The 17,932-nt window shown below is 46.4% G+C and overlaps 1 protein-coding gene across 4 annotated transcripts in view; it reads right to left on the reverse strand.

Annotated features, from left to right (window-relative positions):
- Window positions 1-889: 889 nt before the first annotated feature.
- LOC119176390 (uncharacterized) overlaps window positions 890-17,932 on the reverse strand; it is a 213,774-nt gene continuing 196,731 nt past the window's right edge. For 2 of the 4 annotated variants that reach the window (XM_075877571.1, XM_075877574.1), the window contains one exon: window positions 890-1,450. In XM_075877571.1, coding sequence (XP_075733686.1) covers window positions 1,382-1,450 — 69 coding nt within the window. In that variant the 3' untranslated portion in view covers window positions 890-1,381. The remainder of the gene's footprint in view (window positions 1,451-17,932) is intronic. The other 2 variants (XM_075877575.1, XM_075877572.1) reach the window with 2 other exon arrangements.

The following is a 17,932-nucleotide window of genomic DNA, read 5'->3' on the forward strand; positions in this document are numbered from 1 at the left end:
AAATTGATTTTTTTAGCCATGGCATGTTAAGTTTACACGGAAATTTATAAGAAAGTCGGCGCGCTGCGTGATAAAAATTTATAGGACGTGCTGTACGATAGCAATGACGAATCGTATAAAAATGTTAGCACAGAATCAAATGAATAAATATTATTGCTTGCAAATGACACTCTATTACTAGTTCTCTGATTGCCTTGTGCAATGTTCCTTTTCAGTTTTTTTCCTGCACACGGCTTTCTTTTGAGCGTTTCTCGCCATGGCGGTCATCTGACAAAGGGTTAGCGTGTACTGCTGCTTTTGCTCAAAGAATTTAGTAACATTAACTTTGGCATCACAAAGCCAATCACTGCTTTTCATTATTTCTTACACGTGGTTGTATGATGCAGCTCGAAGGAAATGCCACGATTTGTGTAGCTCGGACGAATGACACTTTCAGCACCGGTAACGTCTCCTATTAACACAGCACTGAGCATGAAGGTCCTCGCGGCAAAAATGCGATGATGTCCTTTTCGCGCATCACCCTGTCTACTCCTGATTGATTGATATGTGGGGTTTAACGTCCCAAAACCACCATATGATTATGAGAGACACAGTAGTGAACAAATCCGGAAATTTCGACCATCTGGGGTTCTTTAACGTGCGCCGCAATCTGAGTACACGGGCCTACAACATTTCCGCCTCCATCGGAAATGCAGCCGCCACAGCCGGGATTTGATCCCGCGACCTATGGGTCAGCAGCCAAGTACCTTAGCCACTAGACCACCATGGCGGGGCAAAAATTTCACGTAACTTGGGAATCGATGTTATGTGGATGTAAGGTAACTGCGTTGTAATTTTTTTATTGTGCGAAACGTCATGAAGTGGCGCTAATTATATATACAAATGCACGCACACACACTCGTTGAACAGCCACATATGGTTTATTATATAACCAGTTTAATTTTGTGTAACGATGCCAACAGCAACACCCAGAGGCGGTATGCTGATATGAAGCGCTGGTGCTGGCTAGGATGTTAGCCCTAGATAGTGCTACATAAATTAACTTAGCCGGATCACGCTTAACTACAATGGGCGTTAACTCGACGGGATGGCTGTACCATAGGGGTACATATGTAATGTTTACAATATTGGATAGCCGGCACTGCAACTGCAATTGACGTTTCACGAAAATTACAGTGTCTATTTGAAAAGTAGTTCCAAGACTAGGTAGGGCTCTGTGATAAAATACTCGGTTGCGATACAGAATGCTCGGGTTTGATTCCTGCTAGGGCCCTGACATTTATTCTTCGCATTCGTCCAGTCAACGGTGCAGATGTCCACTATTCTTTAACGCTCACATGTTAAATTTACCCATGTCTGTTCTCGGCATCCCAGAGTCAAATCAACTGTCAATCACCTGTGTCACGTGCCCAGCTGCATGTTTGTGCCGAAGTGCCTGTAGCCAGAGTACCTGCAGTGCATGCGCAAAAAAATGCTTCGCATTTAAAAAGCTGACATCAGGAACGTTCACAACACAAATTCAAAGAATAAAAATCGGGCTGGCAGCAGCAATCAAGCCCAACCCTTCGTTGTGGCACTAAAGCAAAGGTCGGCAAACATGTGGAGTTCACTCCCATAAATACATGTTTCACTTAGGGTTCACTAGAACTCAGGACTCGCCAAAATTTACCTGAGCCTGTCTCACTCAGATTCACATACATGAAAATTTTCAACCTGATTCACTCAGGCTCAAGCTCATCAAAACATTGTCCACCCGGACTAGCTCAGACTCATGGCTCGATCTTGGTCCGAATGAGTTCAAGTGAGTGGACTCATGAGTCGAAACGTTAGCCTAGAATTACCTTTCTCGATTTTGGTGTCAATACTCTTTAAAGGGACATTAAATACAACTATTAAAGAGAAGTTGATAATGAAGTGCTTATTTCGAAATGAAATGACGTTTCAGTAGTCCACGTCGGGGTAGCGTACTTCAGATAACCCGCCTCAAGCAGAACGTCTCACGTCGCTGTTGCCGCGCACAACGTTGCCCGGCTTAACTGCGCGGCCGCCGACACTACTAGTAGCAGAGGGAAAGTGGCGGGAGCCACGGCTGATGCAACGGCCATTGACGTTGTCTGTGATAAGGTAGACGTGCTTGGTTCAGCTTGGCCCCACTTGATGGCACGCCCTGTCAGTTTAAGCAGGTTGATTGAACTTTTGAACCACTCGCGTCATTCCTCATAAGAACGTCTGGCTTTACTTTTTTTTTTCATAAATCAAACAGAAACCAAAGGGCAGCGTATTATGTCTCTTGATGCACTGAATGTTCTTTATGTGGTTCAGCTAGTTCGATGACTAGTAGTTAATTGTAAGCTATAACTCTCACGTCATCGAGATCATTTTTCGAATGTCTTAGTGTGTCGCATGTGTTCTCGTGCATTTGCCTTAATTTCTCGGTGAGTATGGCACTGCTGCTGATAATATTGTCGTTTTAGACGCTGTCTTACATTGATCTCCTCATCTAAATATGCATTTGCCTTTACTGTCCCTTCAACACTGACATCTCACGTATACGCTCACTTTCTTGGCACCTTTTGATGTAATACCTCCGAACACGAGTTGTGAGTGCTCGCAAACCAGAAAGCTCACTTTTGTTGAACTTGACGCAACATGAGATATATTTGTTCGAGAGTTTTCCTTAAAAATTTGGAATGAGGAGGTCAAGACACCCCCTTACGTAATACACGCTTCTGATCGATAAATATTTGAATGTCTGTAAAATGCCACTGCTTTAGAATACGTGTCAGTAGACATGAGTACAAACGCGAATCTATATACAGCTGATAGTTGGCTAAAGATGAGCAGATATGAATATAGGTCGGATAAAAATTGTAGAACTCATACTAACTCAAGAAATACGTATTGCCCATTGGACTCACTCAAACTCAGGCTCACCAAAATTTTCTTGAGCCGAACTCACTCTGGCTTTTAATTTTTTTTTTGCTTCTGTGATGTAGTAATTGCACGAACACTCCGGGCGCATTTTCGCCGTCATTGTCACCGTCATGTTCCCTAACAGTGCCATATATAGATATCGCGGCCCCGTCCTGCGTCTCATAATCTATATATGATCGAGTGAATGGGTGCGAGGGTGCCGGCGATCGTGCTCGAGCAGAAAAAAAAAAACGCACCGACCATTTTTCGTTGTGTAAAAGTTATATAGAGATACGAGGAGAATAGGCAAGGGGGGCTGCGTGCCGTGGGCAGTGGATGCGTACTTTGAACGACTCTGCGTTGTCAACCGCAAACACGCGCATGTGTTGTTCGAGGAAAAAAACAGACGGCTAGATCACCTCTCAAAGGGATCTGCTCTCATTGCAAAGTTTGCGTTGAAACCACACACGGTAAAAAAAAGGCACTTTGGTCATTGCAGAGCGCCACGTATGTTTCCTAAAGGAGTGATCTTTACACTTCGTATAACCTGAGTCCTTGAAGCACTGAATGACTTTGGTATAACAACCCAATATGTTGCTATCGTATTCGATGCCCACAATGGATGTCGGCAGGATTTTGTCTTGGGGTGTGCAAACTGGATTCATCGCTCTAGAGTAGGGAGAGTCCGCTGGAGTTACTTAGGTCCCTTTTGAATCCCCTGTTGACGCCCATGCTGCACATTTATTTGTCTCTTTCTCGCCCTTTCTATCTTTCTTTTCACGTTAGTTAATTTGTTCTACTCGTTCTATTTCTCGTGTACTCTTTCTATCGGGCTATCTAATTTCTATCTTCTTCTATCTTCGACTGCCAAGAGGGCAGTCAAAGCCAGACCTCCCACCTTAGAGTGATACAGGCCATCGCTTGGAACACTGTTTCGAAATAAACGTTTATTCCTCTCTATCTCTCTCCCAGTGCTTGTTTTTCTTCCTCTCATTTTACCGATCAACGCAAAAATTTTGGTCTGTCTGTGTATCTGTACATTTGTCTGTTTGTCCGTCTTAAACGGTACCCTAAACGACTCCAAAGTGACCAAACATTACTCCAAACGACTGACCCCATCCGCAGCGCCCACCAATATTGCTCAAGATTCAGCATTCATACTTGTGCGATTGTCAATTAAAAGGCAATTATTGCGTATATCTGAGGCACCATAACAACACGTCAATATTCTGTATGTGTGTCGCTTACTAGAAAAACCATACATAACTAATTCTAAGGACCGTAGCGTTTATCACGTTGCGCTGACCAAGCAACGCTTGCACGAAAAGGCAAGTGTTTCGAACGTGTTGCTAAGACGACACGTGGTGGCACCTAACCGCCGCCTTGCGTTCTACCCCTTATCAGCACCGAGACGGGGGCGCAGGGCGTGCGCGCTTAGTTTTCCAAGGTGACTGCCAGATAACACTCATGTCTCATGTTTGACGTGACTTGATGCACTCGTTCACCTCCGCTGCACGCTCGAGGCACTCTAACGCAGCGCCTCCAGAATACCATTTACCAATTTTCTTGTGCTGAACTTCAAATAAACGTTTTGTTCACTCTCTCCAGGCGCAAGACTATCGCCTTTTAACGACATTTGCAGTGTAACATTTAGATACGGGTCAATTTTTTCCTTTCTCCTTTCTTCCTAGTCGATTGTAGTGGTGCAGCGCTTAAAGTTATTACAATATAGTTACGCTCCGGGATTACCAAATACCCTGGAATAATCAAGTTCAACTCACTGAACAGCACTTAATACAGTTCATAAACATAACACTGATTTTGTTAAGTAAACTTGTCTATGTTTTATTCAAATTGTCCGCAGCGCTGTGGATTAGCAAAATGCAATAATTTAATGTCATTTCAACGGAACTTGAGTGCGGTGTCTCCTTATAAGGGCACATGCTATTAAGATTTCCGTGAGAATATTATTTTTATCCAAATTTTAAAATTTTTATTTCCCAATAAAGTCAGCGCCGGTTTAGTCATCATCCCCCTCAATGGGTACGAGCCAGGACATATAGGAACAAGCGAGCAAGAAAGATGAAATACTTGCACGCGGTGCACGAGAACCAAACCGGGCCTCAATCAGTGGCAGGGGCTCAGACCAGCTGGCTGCACGCTTCCCGCTTTGGCCGCTGTTCCACCAAAGCCGTCGTCTCCTGGCTCCCGCTTGCCGGCGAGCTCCAAGGCAGAGGAGAGCGGCGGGCTCTTCACTTTCGACGACTGAGGCGAGAACGAGTCCCGGAGCGACGACGCCATGGTGAAGAAAGCGGCGGAGCCCAACGGCGTTCCGCCAAAGGTCGGGCGAGCGAAGCGTCAGGATGCCCCTGACCAGAATGCCGCTGGTCCTTCGAACGAGGCTGCAGCGACCAAGCGTCCACGTGGCCGACCGCCAAAGACCTCGTCGGAGGGGCCGCTTGCACCGACCCCCATTGCACCAACGCAAGCTCGGAAGTTGCGCAAGGCCACGGAGATGACGCAGCCCGAAGCAGAAAACCCTTCTGCCAGCAAGGAAGTAGCAGGAAAAACCCCGAGAATCACCCGTGCGAAGCGCTCTCGAAGCTCCTCCTCAAAAAGCCCTAACGACACGGCAAGCGAGGAGCCAAAGCGTCGCCGATCCAAGAAGGTGAGCCGGAGTCGGTCGACTCACTCATCGCGTAGTCGTCATATCAGGCACGCTCGTAAAGCCCGAGGCCGTAGAAGCTCTTCTGCATCGTCGGAAGCAAGCCACCCACGGAAGAGGCGCACCAGGAGTCACCGCCATGTCCGCTCCATTGCATCTTCTTCGACCACGATCCGGCGCTCGAAGCGCGACAAGAAGCGACGCCACACCAGTAGTCGCTCGTCCTCGAGACACGGAGGGAAACACGGAAAGGCACGGAGTGCCCCGGACAGCTGGTCGTCGTCTGTGCGCGGGAGGCGCACTAGGACGGGCAAGACATCCAAGGATGGGAAGAAAAAGTAGGCGAAGCCATCAGGACTGATCTAGCAGAGCCACGCTAAATAATTAATTGGCATTTCGTTTTATTTTTTCTGAAAAAAGTGGCGAGGTTTAAAGGGCCTCTTCTGCAAGGCACAATGTTGTGCAATAAAATTCATTTTGTTGCCCTTGTATTGCTCAATTATTGTCTGAAATATGCTGTACGAGTGGCAGATCTAGACGGGAGGATGCCGGGCAGATTAAGTGTCACCCCTCTCCCTTCCCCTATCCATCTTCATTCCATGTCGCCTACCTCCTTGTCAGGTTTCGTATGGATGTTTCCTCGGCTATCACTTCCCAAACAGCAGTGCATAGTATTCGAGTGGTTAGAGCCGTTGCTTCCAGTGCTGGAGGCATTGAATTCGATTCCCAGAGCTGCCGGAGACCAACTATTTCTAAATGCAAAGTATTTTACGTACCGGAACCACTTTAGCATGTCTATCTGCACATCTGGTTACCTATCTATATAGCCGCCTACTTATGCGTGCTGCCATTCTCACCCCGTTAACTTGTGGTAAACAAAAATTAGCATGGGAGGGTAAGATGGTTTCACGAATATGGCTCACTGGTGTTAGGTACGGCACTTGCGCCGAAAAGGGAAGAGAAATTCCGGGTACTGCGAACGAGTCGCTGATGTGCTCTTTGCCTGCGGAAAGCCGTTACATCCCGGGCATTGAGACCACCATGTTTTGTCCAAGCGAGGCGTCGTGCCGCCACGACGGCGTAGGCCGTATTGCGCGAGGACGACAAGAGTTTACGCAGTGGCGACATCTTCCTTGAAAGGGTTAGCGGCGGCAGCCGCGAATTGCCAACGCCACGGACACTTCGAGCTTAATCGAAGCGGCCCTTTTGATGTATGCGGCCATGAGCTTGAGACCCCTCGCACAGCGGCACACATACTACGAGGAACAGCCACTTTGGTGACACATGGCACTGCAGTGACATCGCCTCAATATTGGACGTTCACGTGGGCCACGCATGCTCGTCACACTCTTGGGTTGTGTGTGATCTGTGATTCTACAGTGTACTTTGGTGCCCTTTCCCTCTTCCAAGGATGTGGGGAAACGGGACTATTTAAAATCAGCCCTCGCGGGCTGCTTTGTGGGCCATTTCGCTGCAGTGCTTTCTCGAGGCATTGCTTTTGAGTGTTGTTTCTTCTCGTTGTAGAGCTTTTGAGGAGATCGTCACGATGTAGGACGACATCTTCGTTTCGAAGTTCGTCATGTGACGAGAAACGCTTTCCTGTAAATATAGTAAAATAAACCTCTGTAAATTTCTGCTTGGGAAGGCGCCTCCTCCCTGTACGATGGGCTAAACGGATTCGGTGGCGGCGGCCAGCTACATAGGACGAGACCCGCCGGGCCCGAGCCGCAACGACTGGTAGCAGAGGTGGTATGCTGTCAGACCCCAGGCCTAACACTGGTCACAACATGCATGATGTCATAATCCCGTCGCGTACAACGCCACAATTTTTCCGCCAGATATGCCTCATATGTTGAACGATCACTGTCTTTGACCTGTGTTGAAGCATTGCATGTCACCTTCGTGTTTTAAAATACGGATACGTTTTACGCGCCTTAGAATGTGGAGTGTGGGCCCCTATTCAGCCACGTAACATTCTCATAGTTTGCATCTCCCACATGTCACTGAAAAGCTCACATGATTGCTATTTTAATGAAATTTTTCCTGGTCCTTGCGCCAATATAAAACCACATGTCATCAAAACCATTTCCGCCAGACACACTTGTGGCACATAAAGCTGTATACCATGCATAGGTGAGTACGACTCAAGTAATAGAGAATTGACATGCTGGCTATGTTACTTGGGTCCCTTTTGAAACCTCTGTCGACGCCCTGCTGCCCATTTCTTTTTCTCTTTCGCGCCGTTTCTTTCTTTTTACGTTAGTTATTTCTTTGTTCTACTCGTTCTATTTTTCGCTTACTCTTTCTATCAGGCTATCTGATTTCTATCTTCGACTGCCAAGAGGGCAGTCGAAGCCTGACCTCCCATCTTAGAGTGATACAGGCCATCGCTCGGAACACTGTTTCGAAATAGACGTTTATTTCTCTCTCTCTCTCTCTCTCGCCGTGCTGGTTTTTTTTCCTGTCTTTTTACCGATCGACGCAAAAACTTTGGTCTGCCTGTCTATCTGTACATTTGTCTGTTTGTTCACCAGTAACGGTACCCTAAACCGCTCCTAAGTGACCAAACAATACTCCAAACGACTGAACCCATCCGCAGCACCCACCAACATTGCTCAATATTCAGCGTTCATACTCGTGTGATTGTCAATTAAAAGCAATTATTGCGCATATCTGAGGCACCATAAAAACACGTCAATGTTCTGTATGTGTGTCTCTTACTAGAAAAGGCATTCATAACTAATTTTAAGCACCGTAGCGTTTATCACGTTGCGCTGATCATGCAACGCTTGCACGAAAAGGCAAGTGTTTCCAACACTTTGCTAAGACGGCACAGTCACGGCACCTAACCGTCGCATTGCGTTCTACACCTTATCAGCGCCGAGACGAGGGCGCAAAGCGTGCGTGCTTCGTTTGCCAAGAAGACTGCCAGATAATGCTCATGTCTCACGTCTGACGTGACTTGGTGCGCTCGTTCGCCTGCGCTGCACGATCGAGGCACTCTAACGCAGCACCTACATAATACCATTCACTATTTTTCTTGTGCAGAACTTCAAATAAACGTTTTGTTACTCTCTCCCGACGCAACACTATCGTCTTTCAACAACATTTGCAGTGTAACATTCAGATACGGGTCAATTTTTCTTTCTCCTTTCTTCCTAGTGGACCGAAGGTGGAGCGCTTATTGTTATTACAATATATTTACGTTCCGGGATTACCAAATGCCCTGGAATAATCAAGTTAACGCGTTGAACAGCAATAAATACAGTTCATAAATAAATAACACTAATTTTCTTAAGTTAACTTGTCTATGTTTTATTCAAATTGTCACCAGCGCTTTGGATTAGCAAAATGCAATAATTTATTGTCATTTTAACGGAACTTGAGTGCGCTGTCCCTTTGATAAGGGCACATGCTATAATGATTACCGTGAGTATATTATTTTTGATCAAAATTTAAAAATTTGTATTTCCCAATAAAATCAGTGCCGGTTTAATGGCCAATCCCCCTCAATGGGTACAAGCCAGGACATATAGGAACGAGCACGCAAGAAAGATGAAATACTTGCACGCGGTGCACGAGAACCGAACAGGGCTTCAATCAGTGAAGGAGGAGAATCAGGAGAAGAGGAGTGCATGCGCCAAGCTTTGATTACCTCTCGCTGGTCCGAGAAGGCTGCCACCGGCTGCGGGCTTTCGATTGCACGTCCGGTGAGAGGGGAATGGCCACACTTATCACATTTGGTTTTTTATTAGCGGTAGAATTTTTTTTGCTAATTTTTCAGGAGCCATCAATGCCGGTCTCTGGTCCCGGCCAGGCTCGCCCTGGTCGGCCAGTCACCCTCCTGAATCGGTACCACTGGAGAATTTTCTCAAGAACGGCGTAAGCAGTTTGCCTGTCGCGCTTGTGTTCACTAATGGTGGAGCCATTTGGCTTAGTGAAACGGAGGTGTTTCAAGAAAAACTTCGCAACATAAGCGGTCACTTTCTGGACATCTCATAGTTGATGCGTTTCGGCAAGAATGGCGTACTATGCAGGTCTTCAAATATTCAATGCTTAACAGACTTACTTGCCGCCACGAGATTAGCGTTCATTGCTGTTCGCGCCTTTATCCCCCCTCATCTAGCTTGCGTGAAGGACATTGTTCGTGGTGTTCCAACTAACATTAGTCCTGAAGCATTCTTAAAGATGGTCTGTCCGGCTGGCGTGATGTCTGTCTACAGATGCACCAGACCTGTAGGAGATACGCGAGTCCCTACTGAAAGCGTCATCGGTACCTTTGCCGGTCTCCCACGGCCCTCTGAGCTGAAGGCTTGGCTTTATCTATTCCGTGTAGAGGTATTGACACCTCGCCCATTGCAATGCCGTAACTGCTGGTGATTTGGACATAGCGCTAATGCTTGCAAGTCCTCATTGAGATGTGGGAATCGCGGTTGGGCACATGCCGCATCAAATTGTCAGGTAGACAACTGCAGGTGTTGCCTATGTAATGGAGCACACACAGCCACAGACAATAGCTGCCCTGCTCGAGAACGTGAAACACAAATTTTAAATATCATGGAGAAACGCTGTTGTTCTCGGTCTGGGGCAACATCCTTCAATAAAGAGCGCGAAGTGAGGTACGCTGCTGCTACGTCATGCCAATGTGGGTCCATTGAAGCGACGGTCGCTTCCGCAGTGTCAGCAGCAATAGATAAGGTCATGCCGATGACTATAAAACGGCTTTTCAACACCTTTGCTGAAGGTCTGACTGAGATGCTCACCCCCAGGTTAAACAGCCTTATTCTCTCCTTCGCTGCACACACGGTCACGGTCAAGGGTGAAGCTGAGCATCTCGACAATGAACAAAATAATCGGTGTCAAGAAGATGTTCCCATAGAAATGCTCGTCAGCACTCAGTCACCGAACCCTGTGGGGCCCAGTGGGTCGTTCAGTGACATGAGGCGTGGTAATATTCTCAAACGACGCAGTGCTTCATTGCCTCCAACCAGTTTGCCAATGTCGAAACCTAAAAAAAGTTACTACTGATAGCAACAACGAGCAGGACGTTTTGCGTTTTGCAGTCGAGTCAACTATATTAAGTCCATCATAGCACCTGTAAAAGTTATCCAGTGGAATTGTCGTTCCGTATATTCCACTTACATAGATCCTATTTATCTCATACAGAAAACAAATCCTAATAGAATTTTACGTCAGAGTCTTGGCTTTAAGTAAATGAAACATTTACTCTGAAATATTTTCGAACTGTTAGACTGGATCAGCCAGGTAGGGGAGGTGGATTATTGGCCCTAATATCTTCAAAAATGTATCATCTTGTTACTCTAACTTTTGAACATATTTGTTTGGATAGGAAATTGTTAGGAATAGATTGTTTCTTACCTGACTCCAACAGGATTAGAGTGATTAATGCGTACTTTCCGAATGGAGTAAGACGCACAGATCACCTAGATTGTGTTATCAAGAATTCTTCGACAAATTCAATTTTAGTGGCAGGGGATTTTAATTCGCACGCCACTTCTTGGGGGTTTGAAACAGATGGCTGTGGCAAAATAGTGTGGAAAAGGTTGCAGGACAATAATTTTCGCTGTCATAACTCTGTACAGGTTACCTTTCTACGCGGGATAAGCTCACCAACATTAGACTTAACTTTTTCGTGTGGCCAGTTTATAACTTCATCGTGGGAAATGTTTGATAATTGGACGAGTAGTGATCATGTACCGATTACCTATGAAATAATGTCACCACAACTCACCTCTGGTATCCGGCAACAACGGTTCACCAACTAAAAAAGTTATGAAACCGTTTTAAACTCCGCGCTCTCGTCATTGAGAGGACGTGTCGGACAGCAACGAGCTGCTTCAGTATAGCGTGTCTAAGTGACTCTGTTCAGCCGGCCGAGTTTTCTGTTAAGTACGGCAGCACACCGTTGAATTCAGCTTGGTGGAATGAAGATTGTACGCTTGCGTATAGGCGACGTAAAGATGCTTGGAAACGTTTACGCCACAACCATACTCCGAAAAATTTGGTTGACTATAAACTCCACGCAGCACTATTTAAGCGTACAGTTACTATAGCTAAAGATAAACACAAACCTTATTTACATTCGCGTTTATTAAAACCTGATAAAAGATCTGCCCTGTACAGGTTTCGACGGAACAAAAAATCGACGCCGGTACCAGCATATTCGCATTCAGTAGTGCTGTCTCCTAAAGACTCAACCGATTTGTTAGAGGGCATCGTGAAATGACTTGAAGTGCGTTTAACTTCGTCATGCTTGAGACCTATGACATTCAAAAGCTCAACTTCGGACTTCCAGGAAGTCACGATGGCGGAACTGGCAGATGTCATACTAACTGTAAATCAAGCCGCTCCCGGTCGAGATCAGATTACAAACTCTATGATTAAATTGATATTTAATTCCCATCTCGATGAGCTTTTGAATATTGTTAACTGCTCTTTACAGCACACATGGATTCCAAGTGCATGAAAAATTGCATCGCTAAAATTGTGTTGCTGCGAAAAAATCTAAGCCTCGGATATGTCCTGGATAACATTCGGCCCATTTCGCTTACTTCAAACTTAGTTAAAATAATTGAAAAATTCTTTATAGAAGGCTCAGTGAATTCATCGCTCGTCAGGACATCATTTCACCAAGGCAAGTGGGATTTTGATAGGGGCGCTCTATATGGTCGGCTCATGTTATTTGGAAAGCCGAATCCGCCTTGCGAAAGTATCTGGTGAGCTTTCTGCATTAGTCACGTTAGATATTGAAAAAACCTACGATAGTGTGGAACACAGTACATTATTTCAAAATTAGTGGACTGTGAGGTGCCCAAGTACACTATATCTTGGGGTCAGGATTCTCTCTTGGAGAGACAATTATTTTGTTGCCACGAGGAAGTTACTTTTGCCTCATATAAGCTAACAAGAGGTGTTCCGCAAGAATCAGTTCTGTCACCTCTTTTATTTTATATCTTATTATCATCCATTCCCCTTCATATAAATGTTCCTCTTTACGTCTACGCCGATGATATTGCTTTTTCTCGTCATCCCGAGATATCAATAGTTTGAATCAAATATTACAGTCATATTTGAGTGAGCTTGAGGTATGGCTTGGCGGGCTGTCTCTTTCACTAAATGTTAGCAAATGCACTCTGCTTGTATTCCCTCTATCCGCTCCAGTATTTCTTTCACTGCATTATCGAAATGATCTGATTCCACAAGTAACAGCACTAAAATATCTTGGCATTGTTTACGTGGACAATTTAAATTGGCAGCAACAAATAGAATCAAACACCCGTAAAGCAGAAAGCGCCCTAAGATTGCTACGCCAGTTTTGCAATAAGAATTCAGGGATGCGCAGGGATACATTACTTATGAGATACAAACTTTACGTACGCCATATTCTGGAGTTTGGTTGCGTTCTGTTTTCCGGAAGTGCCGAGTGCAAATTAAGACCTCTTATATTGCTAAAAAGGCAAGCTCTGCGGCAGTGTCTCGGGCTACCTAGGTGTGTCGCGAATAGCGTGCTTTATTTGGAAGCTTGATGCTAGATTTCATCAGCTTACTGTGCAAACATTTTTAAAACTCTTCGTTGTGCCCCTCTTCTGATCGCAGACAGTTTTCATCAAATATCCAGTTTCTTTCTTTAAACTCCCGTGGTGTCGTTATTATCGTCGAGACATTTTCGTCGAGTGTCTGTTATCTAATCTTCATGTTTCCCTTCAGCATTTAACTCCCCAAACCCTTCTCGGTGCCAGTTGACTTAATTTTCGGTTACATTTTTCAAAAAAATCCCAAGTTACTTCCAAAGCATGTTCTGGCGGGCCTTCTTCAAGACCATCTTAGTCATTTGCCCAATTACATAGTCATTTCGACGGACACAACGCAAAGTCTTCAGAAGGCTGGGGTAGGTATTTTTTCTCATCAGCCTAATTGGTTATTTGCGCTCCGATTGCCTGACTTCACACCGATTTATTTCGCAGAATTCCTAGCTATTACATTGGCTCTTCGAAAAATAGTTCTCAGCAATGAAAAGCTGTTGTTATTCCGGATGCTTTGTCTGTATGTACACATCTAACGTCCGCAAAGCAGTCTCCTCTTCTCAGGATATTTAGATCTCTCATAGCACATAGCCTATCAGAAGTTCGTTTTATTTGGGTCCCAAGGCAATCTGGAATTGTACTAAATGAAATTGCTGATTTGCTCGCTTCGGGATCTTTAAATTTCCCGGTGGTGCTAGATTTACGTGAGAATATTATTTTTTTATCAAAATTTAAAAATTTGATTTCCCGATTAAATTCAGCGCCTGTTTAATGGCCCATCCCCCTCAATGGGTACGAGCCAGGACATATAGGAACAAGCAAGCAAGAAAGATGAAATACTTGCACGCGGTGCACGAGAACCAAACGGGGCCTCAATCAGTGGCAGGGGCTCAGACCAGCTGGCTGCACGCTTCCCGCTCTGGCCGCTGATCCACCAAAGCCGTCGTCTCCTGGCTCCCGCTTGCCGGCGAGCTCCAAGGCAGAGGAGAGCGGCGGGCTCTTCACGTTCGACGACTGAGGCGAGAACGAGTCCCGGAGCGACGACGCCATGGTGCAGAAAGCGGCGGAGCCCAACGGCGTTCCGCCAAAGGTCGGGCGAGCGAAGCGTCAGGTTGCCCCTGACCAGAATGCCGCTGGTCCTTCGAACGAGGCTGCAGCGACCAAGCGTCCACGTGGCCGACCGCCAAAGACCTCGTCGGAGGGGCCACTTGCACCGACCCCCATTGCACCAACGCCAGCTCGGAAGTTGCGCAAGGCCACGGAGGTGACGCAGCCCGAAGCAGAAAACCCTTCTGCCAGCAAGGAAGTGGCAGGAAAAACCCCGAGAATCACCCGTGCGAAGCGCTCTCGAAGCTCCTCCTCAAAAAGTTCTAACGACACGGCAAGCGAGGAGCCAAAGCGTCGCCGATCCAAGAAGGTGAGCCGGAGTCGGTCGACACACTCATCGCGTAGTCGTCATATCAGGCACGCTCGTAAAGCCCGAGGCCGTAGAAGCTCTTCTGCATCGTCAGAAGCAAGCCACCCACGGAAGAGGCGCACCAGGAGTCACCGCCATGTCCACTCCATTGCATCTTCTTCGACCATGATCCGGCGCTCGAAGCGCGACAAGAAGCGACGCCACACCCGTAGTCGCTCGTCCTCGAGACACGGAGGGAGACACGGAAAGGCACGGAGTGCCCCGAGCAGCCGGTCGTCGTCTGTGCGCGGGAGGCGCACTAGGACGGGCAAGACATCTAAGGATGGGAAGAAAAAGTAGGCGAAGCCATCAGGACTGATCTAGCAGAGCCATGCTAAATAATTAATTGGCATTTCGTTTTCTTTTTTCTGAAAAAAGTGGTGAGGTTTAAAGGGCCTCTTCTGCAAGGCACAATATTGTGCAATAAAATTCATTTCGTTGCCCTTGTATTGCTCAATTATTGTCTGAAATATGCTGTACGAGTGGCAGATCTAGACAGAGGGAGGCCGGGCAGATTAAGTGTCACCCCTCCCCCTTCCCCTATCCATCTTCATTCCATGTCGCCTACCTCCTTGTCAGGTTTCATGTGGATGTTTCCTCGGCTACCACTTTCCAAACCGCAGTGCATAGTAGCCGAGTGGTTAGAGCCGTCGCTCCCAGTGCTGGAGGCATTGAATTCGATTCCCAGAGCTGCCGGAGAACCACTATTTCTAAATGCAAAGTATTTTACGTACCGGAACCACTTTAGCATGTCTATCTGCACATCTGGTTACCTATCTATATTGCCGCCTACTTATGGGTGCTGCCATTCTCACCCCGTTAACCTGTGGTAAACAAAAATTAGCATGGGAGGGTAAGATGGCATAAGGACGGTTTGACGAATATGGCTCACTGGTGTTAGGTACGGCACTTGCGCCGAAAAGGTGAGGGAAATGCCGGGTACTGCGAACGAGTCGCTGATGTGCTCCTTGCCTGCGGAAAGCCGTTCCAGCCCGGGCATTGAGACCACCATGTTTTGTCCAAGCGAGGCGTCGTGCCGCCACGACGGCGTAGGCCGTATTGCGCGAGGACGACAAGAGTTTACGCAGTGGTGACATCTTCCTTCAAAGGGTTAGCGGCGGCAGCCACGAATTGCCAACGCCACGGGCGCTTCGAGCTTAATCGAAGCGGCCCTTTTAATGTATGCGGCCGTGAGCATGAGACCCCTCGCACAGCGGCACACATACTACGAGGAACAGCCACTTTGGTGACACATGGCACTGCAGTGACATCGCCTCAATATTGGACGTTCACGTGGGCCACGCATGCTCGTCACACTCACGGGTTGGGTGTGATCTGTGATTCTACAGTGTACTTTGGTGTCCTTTTCCTCTTCCAAGGATGTGGGGAAACGGGACTATTTAAAATCAGCCCTCGCGGGCTACTTTGTGGGCCATTTCGCTGCAGTGCTTTCTCGAGGCATTGCTTTTGAGTGTTGTCTTTCTCGTTGTAGAGCTTTTGAGGAGATCGTCACGATGTAGGACGACATCTTCGTTTCGAAGTTCGTCATGTGGCGAGAAACGCTTTCCTGTAAATATAGTAGAATAAACCTCTGTAACTTTCTCCTTGGGAAGGCGCCTCCTCCCTGCACGATGGGCTAAACGGATCCGGTGGCGGCGGCCAGCTACATAGGACGAGACCCGCCGAACCCGAGCCGCAACGACTGGTAGCAGAGGTGGTATGCTGTCAGACCCCAGGCCTAACACTGGTCACAACATGCATGATGTCATAATCCCGTCGCGTACAACGCCACAATCTTTCCGCCAGATATGCCTCATAAGTTGAACGATCACTGTCTTTGAACTGTGTTGAAGCATTGCATGTCACCTTCGTGTTTTTAAATACTGATACGTTTTACGCGCCTTAGAATGTGGAGTATGGGCCATTATTCAGCCACGTAACATTCTCATAGTTTGCATGTCCCACATGTCACTGAAAAGCTCACATGATTGCTATTTTAATGAAATTTTTCCTGGTCCTTGCGCCAACGAAAAACCACATGTCATCAAAACCATTTCCGCCAGACACACTTGTGGCACATAAACCTGTATATCATGCATAGGTGAGTACGACTCAAGTGATAGAGAATTGATATGCTGGCTATGTTACTTGGGTCCCTTTTGAAACCTCTGCCGACGCCCTGCTGCCCATTTCTTTTTCTCTTTCGCGCCTTTCCTTTCTTTTCACGTTAGTTATTTCTTTGTTCTACTCGTTCTATTTTTCGCTTACTCTTTCTATCAGGCTATCTGATTTCTATCTTCGACTGCCAAGAGGGCAGTCGAAGCCTGACCTCCCATCTTAGAGTGATGCAGGCCATCGCTCGGAACACTGTTTCGAAATAGACGTCTATTTCTCTCTCTCTCTCTCTCTCTCTCTCTCTCTCTCTCTCACGCCGTGCTGGTTTTTTTTCCTGTCTTTTTACCGATCGACGCAAAAACTTTGGTCTGCCTGTCTATCTGTACATTTGTCTGTTTGTTCACCAGTAACGGTACCCTAAACCGCTCCTAAGTGACCAAACAATACTCCAAACGACTGAACCCATCCGCAGCACCCACCAATATTGCTCAGTATTCAGCGTTCATACTCGTGTGATTTTCAATTAAAAAGCAATTATTGCGCATATCTGAGGCACCATAAAACACGTCAATATTCTGTATGTGTGTCTCTTACTAGAAAAGGCATTCATAACTAATTTTAAGGACCGTAGCGTTTATCACGTTGCGCTGATCATGCAACGCTTGCACGAAAAGGCAAGTGTTTCCAACGCTTTGCTAAGACGACACAGTCACGGCACCTAACCGTCGCATTGCGTTCTACACCTTATCAGCGCCAAGACGAGGGCGCAAAGCGTGCGTGCTTCGTTTGCCAAGAAGACTGCCAGATAATGCTCATGTCTCACGTCTGACGTGACTTGATGCGCTCGTTCGCCTGCGCTGCACGATCGAGGCACTCTAACGCAGCACCTACATAATACCATTTACTATTTTTCTTGTGCAGAACTTCAAATAAACGTTTTGTTACTCTCTCCCGACGCAACACTATCGTCTTTCAACAACATTTGCAGTATAACATTTAGATACGGGTCAATTTTTCTTTCTCCTTTCTTCCTAGTGGACCGAAGGTGTGGAGCGCTTATTGTTATTACAATATAGTTACGCTCCGGGATTACCAAATGCCCTGGAATAATCAAGTTTAATGCGTTGAACAGCAATATATACAGTTCATAAATAAATAACACTAATTTTCTTAAGTAAACTTGTCTATGTTTTATTCAAATTGTCACCAACGCTTTGGATTAGCAAAATGCAATAATTT

Source organism: Rhipicephalus microplus, chromosome X (assembly GCF_043290135.1).
Source record: "Rhipicephalus microplus isolate Deutch F79 chromosome X, USDA_Rmic, whole genome shotgun sequence".
Classification (NCBI taxonomy): Eukaryota; Metazoa; Arthropoda; class Arachnida; order Ixodida; family Ixodidae; genus Rhipicephalus; species Rhipicephalus microplus.